Consider the following 15670-nt stretch of genomic DNA (forward strand, 5'->3'; position numbering starts at 1 on the left):
CGCTTCTCTTGGCCATTTTGTAAAAGTTATACCTTGAATGTTGTTGGTGTTGCGCAAGTTTCTACATGAATGCATGAAGCAGATGCGACTGAGGCATGCTGTGTTACTCAGGCCTTAAATATACTTCTCCTGGCTTTGCAGCGGTGTAGCTTTCGTTCATCTCTGTTTTTCAAACCTGGGTCCTGGCAGGTGTTGAATCAACCACACTATGCACTGTTCAGATTTGGGAGCGTGTTGCAAACATAATAATTAATATACATAACAGATAGAAGATATCTGAATGAGCAGAGATTATTTACTGACACAAAAATTAACTAAGCAAGCAGAGAAGAAGTCACTATGTGCACAGAAGCTTCTTGATAACAAGGATGTTGACAACACCCAGATATGCATGCATGCACTGTACGTTAGTGAGTTCATCTTGAATGCTTCCACCATCTTGTCACAAACGTGAGCATCTACTTGCATGCTAAGATTACGCTGCTTAATGTCAGACTGCTGCATGGCATGATAGCCTAAAGACTGCCTACAGGTATCACTCAGGATTTATTCTTGCTAGAGCCCCCTCATTTACTCTCACTCACACAGGAATGATCCACTGTAGAGTGGCAGTGAGCTTGCTACACGGCTACAAAAAATAAACCCATGTGTTGACCTGCAGTTTGTCTCAACTGACTTCATGGTGTCACTTATTTTTTGCCGGCTGGTTGAGTCATTGGTAGGACAGTGCTGGCTCGGGTTTTGATGCGTGACAGCAGCAGCAGCAGCAAAAGCGAGAGCAATTCAAATGGAGCTATAGCTAAAAATACACCTACCACTGAATCAGAGATTAATGGAGCAGCATCTAAACATATGTAGAACTACTTCATCAAGAGTTATTAGCGCTGCGCTTTATATAAATAGGATTTCTCGCAAAAAATGACATAAAGTATGACTATTCTATTGCATGACATAATTAGTGAAATAAAAAAAAATAACATCATGCAAAGCCGTTGGAAATGTTTTCTAATGAGCAAACATGTATTCACATTATTTAAATTTCCTCTGTTGCAGGTATATGTTTATATCTTTGGCTTTTATGTTGAGTCTAGAAAGAAATCTAATAATCTACATATATAATAAATATATAGTCACAATATCAGATTTTCACTACCACAATTATTATAGCCAAAAAAAATTTACAATAACATATTATTCATTATATCTATAGAGAATGTGAAAATAATCATAATAATAATGCTTCAGGGCAAAGTTATCATTAACTTATAATTGGCTTTGTCTCTTTATTTTGACGAGATGAAATTAGACTGACAATATGGTGTAGGAGGTGCCAGACGAGCACGTCCGTAACCATAACTGTACAGAAGAGTACTAAAAGAACAATTGCATTTAAGAATAGTGAGACGGCCAACCAGATGAACTATAAATAAAAGATCACAAGGTCCAAACATCTTTTTTTTTTGCCCCCAAAATCCACAATATTATCATATGTATGTATAAATTAACATAATAATTAATATTTCATTTTATTTTAATATCCATGGTTATTGTCAGTACCACACCTGAATATGAAATATATATTAGAGATATGGCAAAAGCTGTAATTACCTCATATACCTGATATACCTCACATGTGCGTTATTGTAAAGTCAATACAACAGCAGCCTCTGCCAAGTGGCAGAGTATCCAACACGCTTTGCATATCCACTCTCAAAGCGAGAGACTACACTCGCAGGGTCCACACACAGATTTCTCATAAAAGAGCCAGTCCTATCTATACTTTTAGATCTAACCCTTCCACACTTAGTGGGAGTTGGTCTCTGAACTTGAGGCATAAACTCCCTTTCTCTGTATTAATAACAGGTCCCTCACCACACTCAAACACCTGCCTACTCTTTTATTCTTCATAACAATTAATGAAATACCACATTGGAGCATCTCTGGTGCTCAATAATGTCAGCAGTGCGCCTCCTCTCAGTGACAATGTTCCTGTGCTTTACTGTTGAAATGTGTGCACTTCACTCTCCGTAGAGAAAATGAACCCTGTCCTTCCAGGGCTAACACTTTAAAGGGGTAAACAAACGAACAAAACAAACAAAGCAAAATGGACCAACAAGAAAAGTCACTGCATCCACAGTCTCCACTGCTTAACAAAGAGTTTTTGAAAAATTGAAAAGGGCGTATTTCCAGATATGTAGATCATCTCACGATGATCACTCAGCTGCAGCACAGACCAATTTATGCCCCAATATCGCCTGCTCGGATTTTGATCTAAGCTGTGAGTATCAAGCACAGTGCATCTTCTTCGACCTTAGAGAAGCACTTGGGTGGCTCCTGCCACAGGAGCATGTAGTGGCTGAAGACTCTCAAAAGGCTTCTATAAAATAAGAGCACAAATAAACCACATGCAAGGAGGGGCGAAAATACAGTATAATATCTATAGAGACAACCGGATCTTAGACAACACCATATGCTAACTGTACCACACAAAGCAGAAAGTGAATGAAACACTGCACATTGGGGATGTATTTGTTCCAGTATTTCAACATAATGTGATAAAATTGAAAAGCAGATGAATGAAAGTAGACTTTGATCCCACAGCTATCTGCAGAACCTACTGTACTTTACTCTTCTCCCAGTTATTATTTCCATTAATTTACAAGCATCATTGTTACCCATCATTATCTCACCACGTACTACCAAATGTGTACATCGGCAAGAGTCACATTTTCAAAGCGATCCTACATTTCCACGTTTCTCTGTCGTGCCAGGCAGCTTCACACAGAACGAAGAGCTGGCCAACAAGCCCAAGCTGGAGCGGCTCTCCCCCGGAGATCTAATTTGTACAAATTTGTAGAGGCTACTGTGTAATCTGCTGCGCTTTCTGTGGCTGCTCTGCCATGGGAGCCACCTGGGGTTCCACCGGCAGGGTCTGGGACCTCTTCGGGACTGAGCAAATCATTACAACAGACCTTCACCGTTGACCCAGTGCACATTGCTCATCTTAAAGGCCTTCTAGGACATTTACATATGGATGAATGGTGTCAACTACATATAGTGGAAATGCTCCCATGGTGGATTTTTTTTTTCTGGTAACTACTTGGCATGTGGTGGCTCAGCTGCTTACTGACTGCCAAAGGTACCAACCTGAATTTCAATCTAAGTAGCCAGATGAATAAAATGAATTCCAAGTGTAGCATTAGAAACTTGATCCCTGTGAGTTTTAATGAAAATGAGAAACGAAAGGTCAAAACCTCTAATATTCACTCTGAGGCACTTAACATGCAAAGAGTCAGAGGGATTTAGGTGGAGACATTAGTGGCATGAGTTATCCTTAGGAACTTGTGCCTTTGCAAATGGAAAAAACTCTAATCGGGCACATTTCCAAAAACCCTGAATTAATTTAATGTCTACAAAGCTCATCGGTGCATGTGTTCTGAATACAAAATATGCTTATATGAGTGTATACTGAGCCGTTCCCTACACACCCTCTCGCTCATACATATTATACACTTTGAGCATCGCAAGAAAGCGGTGCCTCGAACTTCATCAAACACCGTTCTATAGACTTCAAATCCGTTTTCTGTCAGGTTCTAGCGTCTCCTAATCATTCATCCTGTTGCATTTCAGCCTTGAGTCGTCCCTCTACTTTGTTTGTTTTTAACTAGCATCGTATTTAATATATTAACCAAAGCGGCGGATACCCTGATCCTCGAGGCGCAATCCCATCTGTTGTAGGGAGGAAACAAAACCAAAGCACTACTAGCAACCCAGTTGACTAAGGTACCGGCCTAGAGACAATTGTATAGACTGAAACCATTTCGTTTGAACAGTACGAAGCACTGTCTGTTTGTGATTTTTTTCAACACTTAAATAAGTTGCAGCGAAAAGAACAGAAATTAAACAGGCGCAGAGGAAAACAACAGAGGTTAGCAGCAGAAGACAAAAATAAGATTATAAGTTCCCCTAAGGGATCTTTAAAAAATTTTTTATTGATTAAATATTCATTAAGATCCAAACTACCGGTAGGCAGCTGTTAGATCCAGGAGTAAGATAAGCCAACTAGAGTTGCGTGGAGGATTCAGTGTTTTGTGATCGATTAGTTCCCAATCCCCAGCGCCCTTTGACAATAAAGAGCACTTTCTCATCCTATAACACAGAGTGTAAAGAAAATGGCAGCCTAGCATTCAGCCACTATATGTTGTCCTGACTTTCAGATTGCGACATCGAGAATTTATCATCTCAAATGTGGAGTTGTCTAAGAAAATTTTGTGTATTAAGAAACATATTTTAGTTTGTCTGCGTTGATACCCTAAACTCTTGGTTTGGCGAAAAACCAAAAATAAATTTAAAGAAACACTATCCCTTGAAAAACTTTTCTTTTATACACAACCATGCAGGGCAATTTTTTTCCAGGGTGTCTTGCTGAATTTTTTTTAAGAAAGATACGCCACGAAAGATTACTTTTTCGGATTAGTTCTATATTTCTGTTCCAATGTCACATGGATGTATAAAGTAATCAGCTGATTATTAGATTACTCCACAAAATTAAGATGAGAGCAATATATTCCATTTATGAATCGAAGCCAGCTGGGCTGTGTTGTGCTTGGAAATCCTTGTCATTACAAGACTGCGAATAAACAACGAATTTTCTCCTTTTCTTCAGAAGGATGAAAGAATATCAACGTTGTTTAATGGTTAACTGTAAAAAACTCCAAAATATTTCATTTTAAAAGAACATCGAAACAATTAAACCTGAAAACTCCTTCATGGCAATGTGTTAAAAACCAACGTCAAGATATTTTCACCCAGAGTGAAAAGCACTTCGTGCCAGCGTTGGAGCAAACATTTTAGTTCCTATTCCCTAGAAGAAACACGTATCATATCAACTTAACATAAGAAAACTCGTTTCCTTTATTTCCTCAGTGCGAATCCTATACTCCTGATGGTACCCACCAGTTATCAGTACTCATTGAGAGCCAAAAACACGTGTGTTCCCCATGTTGTGGGCGCCTAACAAAATCAGGGTGCGGTATTCAACATCTTTAACTCATTTTTGCTTGGCCCAAGGTAAGTAAAGCATGAGCGTAAGTGTAGCCTAAAAGCATCAAGCCATGTCTTACAAGAGCCAAATGGTGTGTGATGGGTAGTTCTTACTTGGATTTCTAAACATCACGTGCGCTTTAAGCTGACGATTCTACTGCAGGTCAGTTTACTATGAAATCAGTAAACACTGACACTGGAAGGTTTACTACAACTGTTATGGACTGCGTGAGTTGGGGTCGAGGTGTAGATCTGAATGACAGCTGGTTCTGTTTGAGTCCCGGTTTCCCGTCGGCAGAATATCCCTGATCATTAATATCAAACAAATTTCTCTATCCATGATACCCCCTTTTCTCTCTCCTCTGGTTTTTATTTTTTTATTAAGGAAAACACCGACGTTGCGAAAACATGCAAGTGGGGACCCAATCACCCAACAGGTGATCACAGATCTGAACTGAGTCTGTGACTTTTTAACTTCAGTTACTCTGATCTGATAAAAGGATGAAAGAGGATTCAGGGTCAGATTGGATGATGATAGTAAGAAATCTAATGGTAGGCCTGTTGAGTTTCAATAAACGTGAAAGAGTCGGGTCGTCCTGGATCCTGGCTCCATATTTCTTTGGGTGCTTATTTTTAGCTGCACTGAGGACTGTTTTCCCCCTCTGCAGAGAAGAAGAGTTTCCACACCCCCTGATCCCAGAGAACCAATAAAAACTTATTTTAAGTGAAGTGTGTTCCGATCGCCGGTTCAGTGTGAAAAATCTTGTGTGAGCATTTCTGCAGACTTTCCTTGCTCTTGATGTGGTCTTATTGCCAAGAGTGAGTCTTTCCGAGTTCCCCGAACGCCAAATGTCTTGGCAGCCCAAAGGAGGAACAGAGCCAAAGCTGGGTTTATTTTTATGCAACTGCGAGTAGAAGAAGAGTGTATAGATCTATCCCACTCTGTTGACTCCCCGCTGACCCTCTATTACTCCTCCACGTGAGGCTCTAACTACAACAAGGGCCCTACTTTAATGGACATCAACCGAAGAGTTTTCCGCACGAACCTTAGCCTTAAAGATCAACCCAGAGAAACTGCCTCACTGGTCCCAGCTCGTAATCCAGATAACTGAGATCCAGTAACTTGTCAAATCCTGTGTGTGTGTGTTGTGTGTGTGTGTAAGGGCCTTTGCCGCCCTTGCTGCTGTGATGTGATATTCTAAACGGACCCCCTATGAAGTATGAGTGTGTGTGCTGTGTGGAGGGTGTGAGGATGATGAGTTGAATGAAGTTACTTTGTCAGGCTGTGGTTGTTCAAACCAGAACATGTGAGAGTCGAATATTAAACGTCCCAAATGCATACAACATTATATTACTATCTACAGTTCTCTTTGTATCATTCGCGACCACCGACCTGTCTTAGTGCCCCCTAAACCCTGGGTATTTAGACGCATGCAACAATTAGCCCATTAATCGATTAGTTGATTGAACTGTTCTGCACAAATAACTTGCTTTCTGTTTTATTTCTTTACTAATCTGCTGATTATTTTCTCTATTGATCACTTAGTCCATCAAATGTTTAGAAATTGTGAGAAATTGGATTTTATATTCGCAGCTCATGGTAATGTCGTAAAGTTTCAGCCAGTTTAAAACCTTATGATACACAATTTTTATTTTCATTTTCAATTCTTTACAAATATCAGAGTGTTACATCTGAGAGTATTTGACATTTTTGTTCAATAAATTACAAACTATGACTTGATTATCAAAATTTGACTATTTTTGACTATATTGACTAATTTTGGGCAGTTTTTACCTTTAATGGGGGGGGGGGTTATTGTGCAGTCAATCAACTAATCGATTAATGGCTAATTGTTGCAGCTCTATCAGGGTTTAAGGCACTAAGAACAGGTCGGTGGTCTGAATGAATAAAGAGAAACTGTAGTTTATAGTGATGTTTGGAGTTTATATTCAGATTCACATGTTCTGGTTTGACACCACAGCCTGAACACACACACACACACACACACACACACACACACACACACACACACACACACAGTGTCTGATACGAGCTGAATGAGCCAGTTTCCTGTTGATAACCTGTTGCTAACCGTTAGCATTAGCCTGTGTGTAGCTACGTGAGAGCTAAAGGTCACGGAGCAACAGATGGATGATCATAACTCTCCACAGAGATTCATTTAAACAGCTGCTCTGTCTCCTGCTCGAGGCTGAACGGAGACTCTGGCCTGCACACACACGTTAACACCGAACACACTCACTAAAATAAGTTTGTGTCTCTGGATCAGGGTGTGGAAACTCTCTCTCCTCTGCAGAGGGAAAACAGCCTCAGTGCAGCTAAAAATAAGCACCCAAAGAAAATATGGAGCCAGGGGACCAGGACAGCCCCGACTCCTTCTCACGTTTAAAGGACAACGCCTCCATCATCATCCAATCTGACCCTGAATCCTCTTTCATCCTTTTATCAGATCAGAGTAACTGAAGTTAAAAAGTCACAGACTCAGTTCAGATCTGTGATCACCTGTTGGGTGATGGGTTACCTGCATGTTTTCAACGTCGGTGTTTTCTAATAAAAAAATAAAAACAGAGGAGAGAGAAAAGGTTCATGAAGAGATTTGTTTGTATTAATCTGGATATTCTGCCGACGGGGAACCGGATCCAAAACAGAACCAGCTGTTAGAACTCGACCCCAACCACGCCAGTCATAACAGTTGTAGTAAACCTTCAGTGTCAGTGTTTACCTGTGTCAGGTAAACTGACCTCAGTGATGTCACTCGAGTCGAGTTAGAACCAAGTGATCTCACCACACCTGGCTCTGTAGCTGCTTCAGGCTACATTAGCTGCTACTACCTGAATCCCACCTGAGTCCCCAACTGAACTGTTGGCTCTCGAGTTGAACTGTGGGTAATGTAGGCGCTGAGGAAGAAGGTTCTGCTGTGTTAGTTTTGATCATATTTTCTCACCTGTCCACCATGAATCTGACGTTGTTCAAGGAGTTTCAGTTTAATTGGTTCGATGCTCTTTTAAATGAATATTTGGAGTTTTTACATTAACCATTAAACAAACGTTGATATTCTTTCATCTTCTGAAGAAAAGGAGAAAAATCGTTTTTATTCCAGTTGAACGATCACACAGCAGCTGCTTGATTCTAATGATTATTTTCATTATCAATAATCAGCTGATTACTTTCTCCAGGACTAGATTAATCGTTTGGTCTTTAAAAAAAATTCAGAAACAGAAAAATTCCGGGTAAAATTTCAGATGTTTTGTTTGACCAAAAGACCAAAAATATAAATTCTACTTTGAGATGATAAAATTCTCATGTGCGAATCTGAAATCAGAGACTTTTCTTTACTTTATAATTAAGTTTTTGTCAAAGGAGCTGGATTGGAAACTAATCATCTCAGCTCTAGTTGTTTCTACTTGGATCTACAGCTGCTGTATTTTGGTTTAATATATAAAAATATTAGGTCTTTTTTGTTTCTCTGTTGTTTTTGGTGTTTCTGTTCTTTTCTTCGAAATATTTTAAATTTTCAGGACTATAGTTTCTAAATGTTCTACAACAGAGATCTGGAGGATCAGACCTTTAATTAATTAATGAGCAGGTTCCTCTCTCAGACCTGGGGGGGGCTGATGGATGGCAGCAGGTGTGAACTCACCCAGCTTCATGAGCAGAGCCAGCAGGATCCACAGGGAGATCTCAAACGGCTTCCTGACGTGCTCGTAGTTGAAGGAGAGGACGGGGAAAGCCTTCCTGTGAGCCGTGGAGTTGGTCTGGTGGTGGGGGTCCTCCTCGGGGACCCGGGTCGGGTTCCGTGTCCGAGTCTCGTTGTTTCCAGAAACAACATCCTGGCTGGCGGAGGACACGGACACGGAGACCAGCAGCAAGACGCAGAAGACGGCGGTGAGCCTCGGAGCGGAGCGGCTCCGGGCGGGACGCAGCTCAGCCATTTTCAGACGCTCTGACGGCTCCTGCTCGGCTCCTGCTCGGCTCCTGCTCGGCTGCTGCTCGGCTCCTGCTCGGCTCTAGATCCGGTGAAGATGAAGATAAAGATGGTGCGCCACGCAGCAGCGCGCACTTTTACGCCCAAACTCTCCAGACATGTTAAAACGACGCGGAGTTTTAGAAGAACGGACAGGTGTGAGCTCGTGACATCAGCAGGTGTTGATTTTAAATCATCATGGCGTCTCTCTCTCTCCCGCTCAGATGATTTAAAACCTCGTGGTTTGTTCTCTGGTTGATCCGGACTCTGTTTCTCCTCTAACGTGACTCTGAGAACTCACACCAAGTCACATCATCACACATCCATCTCTCCCTCTCTCCCTCTCTCCCTCTCCCTCTCTACAGGCAGCTCATCTGAGGCTCAGCCGGGGAGAGAGCGACACCTGCTGGAGCGGAGGATTACAACCACCACCAGGTAGCACGAGGACACACCTGTGTTCATACTGGATCTGTGCTGGAAACTAGATCACTACTAGATTTTCAGAGTAAAAGTATTCAGATGCTTTACTCAAGTAAAAGAATACGACAATTATTTCAGTCATTTAAAAAAGTTCCATATTTTCTTCTTCTTCTGTGTTTTATTTGAAGTGTTGATCCATCAGAAGATATAAAAACCATCTCAGTGTAGTTTTACATCTCCTCTCTCAGGCTTCTCTCTGGAGCTCTAGTAACAACAGGTCGGTGAGCCAATCAGAAGAGAGGAGGCTCTGAGCCTCTCTTCTGATTGGTCTGCGCGATCCAATAAAAATATAGCAGATTTCAGGTAAAAACACTCAGAGAAACCAAATCCTGTAAAGGTTTGGATGGTGGGTCCAGGTGGGCGGGGCTTGGTGACTGCTTTGTTGTGACATCACAAAGTTCCAGAAGTCCTGACGGCTGGTTTTAAGGCTCAGTTTCTGAATACAGGCTGTGTGCATTTCTCTGTGGACTGAGGCTTTGATACTTTCACAGTATAGTAAAATAAATTCTGAATATTTTCTGGTTTCAGCTTCTGAAGTGATGATTTACTGCTTGGCTGTAAACTGAATATCTTTGGGTTTGTCCAGTCAAACAAAACAAGACATTTGAAGACGTCACATATATATATATATATATATATATATATATATATATATATGACCATTGATGGTACTGCTGTGGTGCAGATGACGTGTCGGTGACGTAGCATAAAGAGACAAAGTCCACTTCAGGAGGAGGTGGATGGAGAGCGGCGTTCGATTCCCATGTTTCTATCATCCATGGCCGTTCGTTGTTATTGTTGTAACCATGACAACAGAGATTGTTTAACGTTGAGGAAGTACTTATTTTGACCCAAATTACGATCTTTTCCTAAACCTGACCAAGCAGTGACCGTTACTATAGTAACCATGGCAACGATTAGTACGCCAATCTCGGCACAATCGCGTGTTTATTATGGTAACCATGACAACCGAGGTCCGGTACACCTGCCGTCATAGGGGCGCTGTTTCAGGAGACGCTCCTGTGGGTCGTATCAGACGGTTGAAAATGACTTATATGGTCGTTCAGAGGGAAATTTCTCTCCTTTATCACACGAACAGCTGAAAGACACTGAACCAAGACGATACAGATGAAGGTCCAAAACAATGAGCTGAAAGACAGTGAAACGCTGTGTAGAGCTCAGCGACATGTTTCACATTAAATATTCATTTTTAAGTTGTTCAGTTCTTAATTAGTAAGTTTTATTAGTTCATGTTAATCTTTGAGGGACTTCAATGTTCATAACAAATTGTAGTTAATTGTTTCCATGCAGATTTTGGAGGTTGTTAAATTCTGGTCAAGGCCCCAGAACAGACAGAGTTAGTTAGTTATGGTGCAACACTGTCAAAGACCCTTGAGCAAGGCTTTAAACCCCAGAGGAAACACACACTATAAACACAGAAAACTTTTATCTCGGCCTCTGGTTCATGTCGGAGTCTCACGGTGAAATCTCTTCGCCTGTGTGAGTTTCATTCACATGAGTCGCTCTGTAGAGTTTGTGCAGTCACCCGACACCTTCTGTTTCCCACAGACCCGACCCACGTGGACCGGGCCTGAGAACCAGAGACCGCTTCAATGACTGAAACGTCACTGTAGAGATCTGCACACACATACTGACAACATGACTCTCAATCATTTATTCAAGAAGTTTTGTTACTGTGCACAGTTTGAATGTTTGTTTTTTTGTGGCATTTTACATTTACAGACATTTTCTTTAATAATCTGCTACAAACATTAAATAAAAGTTAGAATTTATTAAACTGAATGAGAAGAGCTCCTGTGACTGTTATAATAAATACTCAGTTATGATCCTGCAGCATTTACAATCTAAACTCAAGACATGAAGGTGCCGCAGTACGACCGTCCTAAAGACTGACTCAAATGTTTTGAGGGAAAAGTGAGTTTGTGACTAATCAATAAATACAATAAGCTGCGATGCTGTGAGAATAATAATGATTAGATTTTATGTGGTTATTTTTATTAAACATGTGTCCTGTGTGTTTTGTTGAACTATAAAATGTAGGAAATATTAACGGCTGCAGGTCAAACTATAATGCTCAGATGCTGATGCTTGTTTATTCCATTAAAACACAGTCTCTGCTAAAAGGTGACAACCTCTTAAAGGTAACCTGCATATGTGACCGTAAATAAAAAGATTCCTCCTGCAGCCACTGAACATCGACTCACTTTAGATTTTCCTTCCACGACACCACAAACACAAGAACTCTGTCCCCCGCCATCACAAACCTCCTCAAACCTTCTGTCGAACAAACATCTGTCACACTCACACACTCACACACACACACACTCACACACTCACACACACTCACACACACTCACATACACACACTCACACACACTCACATACACACACACTCACACACTCACACACACACTCACACTCACACTCACACACACTCACACACTCACACAGACTCACACTCACACACACTCACACACACACACACTCACACACTCACACACACACTCACACACTCACACACACTCTCACACACACACACACACACACCTGCTCTGACAGTGACATCAGTTATTTACATTCACATTGACTCATCTGTCGTACAAAGTGAGAGACGTCATCATTGATCTCAGGCGTTGGGGAGTTTCAGTTGGACCCTCTCTGCCATCCGTCTGGTGCTGTACAGCGACACCCCCGTCCCCAATGTGGCCATCACCATGGCGATGGGATCGATGAGGCTGCTCTGTGGCTGCATCCGGACCTCACCTGACACCTGCCGCTGCAGGAACAGACAGACGTAGTTTATCAATGTTCTGGAGAAACATCAAATTCAACTTTTAAAACTCTGAACAGAGTGAATCTGTTTTAAATAGTTAAATATCAGTTACTTAGAAAAAGAAAATCATTGAAAACTTCTCAGGATGAGAAAATACTTCACAAATACTTCTGTAGTCTCGGCTCCAGCAGCTCCACACCTGCTGCATGTCAACACCTCAAACACTGTGTGTTATGTGTCTTAGATATTCCAACTTAACATCAATGAATTCTGTTATTAAAGTTTTCAAATAAATCTTTGCGTGTGATTCGGCAGAATAACGTAAAACGTTACGTTAATTTGACTTTAAACTTCCAATATATAATCTGTACATAAAACAACTTAATAAAAGTTATGAAACTTTCAATCTTTCAAACTTTATTCTTCTCTTTATAATAAATAAATAAACAGAAAAAGAAACATTTTATCTCATATAACATATACTCCCTGTTGATATGATGTAGAATTAAACGCTTAAAAAACTTTATTTGTTGTGTGATTTAAAGTCAGACACGGCTCAGAACTTTCATGTTAAAGTACTTCACCGTGCGAACGCTTTGTGTGCGCACTGTTTAAACTCCTTAGCTGAGTGAGTGAACTGGGATTTACAGTTTGACAGTGTGTTCACAGACATCACTGATGTGTAGAAACCTCCAGCAGCTTTAGAGCTGGGACTTATTATTGGTCAGTTTCAGAGACATATAAGCCGTTGTCCTGGTTCACAGTCCGGGTCTGAACTCACATCAGAAACAACTTCACCTCTGTTCCTTTAACCGCAGCGTCACAGCTCTGCGTCCGACTGTCTTTGCTTCTGTTTCATGAATAAACTCAGTCTGTTGCAGGTTTGAACACTTTCATTCAGCTGAGTAGAAACTGAGACGGAGCAGCTGCAGTCGGCTGTGGACAGTAACGTTTTATCACCAGAGGCTTTTTATTATCAGGTTTTTAAAGGCAGAATTATTTATTCACCCCTGCAGAGTTTTAAAGACAATGACTCACCATCATCTCTTTCTTCATAGAGATGATCAGAATCACAGAATCACCATCAGTCACATTTCTCTAGAAACATAAATACGCTCTATAATATATATATTTTAAAATTTAATATCACATTATATAATCTCATAAAATGAGCGACTTGAATTTAAAGTGACATAAAACTTTGAATGAAGATGTGATAATTGATAACTGACTGTAGTCATCTTGTTTTCTGTCTGAACATGCATCTGGAGCAGAGGTGGAGTCTGACCAGGTTACATCACCTCCCGAGACGAGCCCTGTCATCTCTCTGTAAAATATTCATTCCCACGTTGTCCACAGCTGCTCTGTTCGGTATAAAGTATTAATATTTACAATATTTCTTTTCCTAAATCAGAGTATTTACTATATTTGTTTGTGCTCTAGAGATAAAAACATCTGAGACAAAGTGATTTCATCCTTTTCAGTTTACATAGATCCAGGTGATATAAATGATGATGAGGAGATCGTCACTGACCTGGAGGAGGCGGAAGTATCCTGGTGTCAGTCTTCCCAGTCTGATGATCATTTCTGCTGCTGGAGCTTCTCAGGCGAGTCAACAACCTTCCTGCAGGAGAGAAAACAAGATTTTATTTCTGAAATTAACAGTAAAGCAATTGGTTGAGTCTTTTTAGCTTTTGACCTTAAAACAAAGAATATTTTCTGGTGTCAGACGTTCAGCTTTTCTGTTCAGTTACCAAATCATTTCCACCAGTTGAGAACTTCTGGTCTTATGTCTTATATGAATTATACTTCTGACTTTTCACTGTCTAGTTTTGGAGAAAATCACAGACACATTAAAAAGAAGCTTTGTCTTTGGGGGAAAGTCAGTTTTGACTCTGCTGCCAAATACAAGAACCACAGAGAGTTTTACTCCTGCGTTCTCTGAATTTTTTATATCAATATTTAAAAGATTGTTTCGTCTTTAAAACGTGAAAATAAAAGTAAGTAGAAATACACCTGCAGTTCCAATGTGAAGCAGTTTATAAACATTTAATAAACATTGAATTATAACACAGTATAACTGTAGCTCTAAGCAGATATTAGTGTTTATTAATGTATTTGCAGCTCAAAGAGCTTCACCACTGACTGATGAGCTGAAAAGAAAAAGGACAAATCAAGTAAGAAAGCTGAGAATGAGACACAATAAAATAGATTAAAAAAACTGTAATAACTTCAGCAAAAAATAAAAAAATAAAAAGAATAAAATAGCTAAATAATAAGTCATCAAATTAATAAGAAATATTTAATGTAAAACCAGACTGAAGAGGAAGAGGGTGATTTATAACTTCACACTCATGTGGAGGCTGCTGCACAAACAGGAAACGAATAATAATAAATTAAAACACAGATGATGTAAAATATTATTCAAATGAGAAGTTTAACTTTAATAAATACTGTTAATACATTAATACTTCAAAATATTCTCACAAGTTGTTACAACGACATCACTGTTATAAACTTGTTAGTGTACAATAATGAAATGCTTATTGAGTAGATTAATGGTAAATGGGGGGTGTGAAGGAAAGAGTTGACCCACAGAGTGTGAAGGTAAAACAAAGTGTCTCACAGTTTGAGGTGATCAGGTCCAGGTCGATCAGCAGCAGCAGCTCAGCAGACTGACACCATGTGAAGCCTGAACAAACAGAGGCAGCCTGTCGCACTGAAGAGGCTCCTGTGTGTCCTGCTCTTTTGTAAAGTCCCAGTCTGACACACACACACACACACACACACACACACACACACACACTAAGCTGCATGAAAAGAGGCGGCCTGTCAGAGATGATTTGGTCATCCAGCCGGTGAGAGTGGGAGAAGAGGTTCTGTGCAGCATGTTCCACGCTTCGAGGAACATGTGTGTTAATGCGCTGCAGAGACTTATGTAACAAGACACAATACAGAGAAAATATTTCTTTAATAACTGTGTGAAATAAACAACCGGAGGGACAAATACTGGGATCGGTAACTTTTCATGAGAACATTAACTTCTACAGGACGTAATTAGACTGAAAATTGTTTTAATATTTAAAGTCATTTAGTGTAATTAGGGGTCTAACATGGACGTACATTGTTGTACTTTTCTTACTCTCCAGGTTTCTGAGTCGATCTCTGCTCAGTGTCACAGACATCACGACACGTCCGCTGGAGAAGTGGGAAATGACTGACGTTATTTTGACAGCTGATGACGTGGCGTCACTCATTGATTTAATAATAATAGCTTGGGTTTTTATGGCGCCTTTCAGGGACCCAAGGGTGCTTTACAGAGAGAGATGATGTCCTTTAAACATCATTAAAAATCTATGTTCATTTAGTT

General features: G+C 40.3%; 1 protein-coding gene and 1 long non-coding RNA gene across 2 annotated transcripts in view; both read right to left on the bottom strand.

Moving 5' to 3' along the window:
• Nucleotides 1–9372, bottom strand: part of LOC111230510 (Na(+)/H(+) exchanger beta-like) — a 22765-nt gene extending 13393 nt beyond the window's left edge. The window contains exon 1 of the mRNA XM_022757268.1: nucleotides 8703–9372. Within this exon, the coding sequence (XP_022612989.1) occupies nucleotides 8703–8994 (292 nt within the window). The 5' untranslated portion in view covers nucleotides 8995–9372. The remainder of the gene's footprint in view (nucleotides 1–8702) is intronic.
• A 2687-nt stretch (nucleotides 9373–12059) lies between these two features.
• LOC111230511 lies at nucleotides 12060–15021 on the bottom strand. The gene is made up of 3 exons (XR_002665449.1): nucleotides 14927–15021; nucleotides 13835–13924; nucleotides 12060–12303 (listed from the first exon to the last, which is right to left on the bottom strand). It is a non-coding gene; the product is annotated as an uncharacterized LOC111230511 (long non-coding RNA).
• Nucleotides 15022–15670: the final 649 nt, after the last annotated feature.

Source organism: Seriola dumerili, unplaced genomic scaffold (assembly GCF_002260705.1).
Source record: "Seriola dumerili isolate Sdu_G_001 unplaced genomic scaffold, Sdu_1.0 BDQW01000273.1, whole genome shotgun sequence".
Classification (NCBI taxonomy): Eukaryota; Metazoa; Chordata; class Actinopteri; order Carangiformes; family Carangidae; genus Seriola; species Seriola dumerili.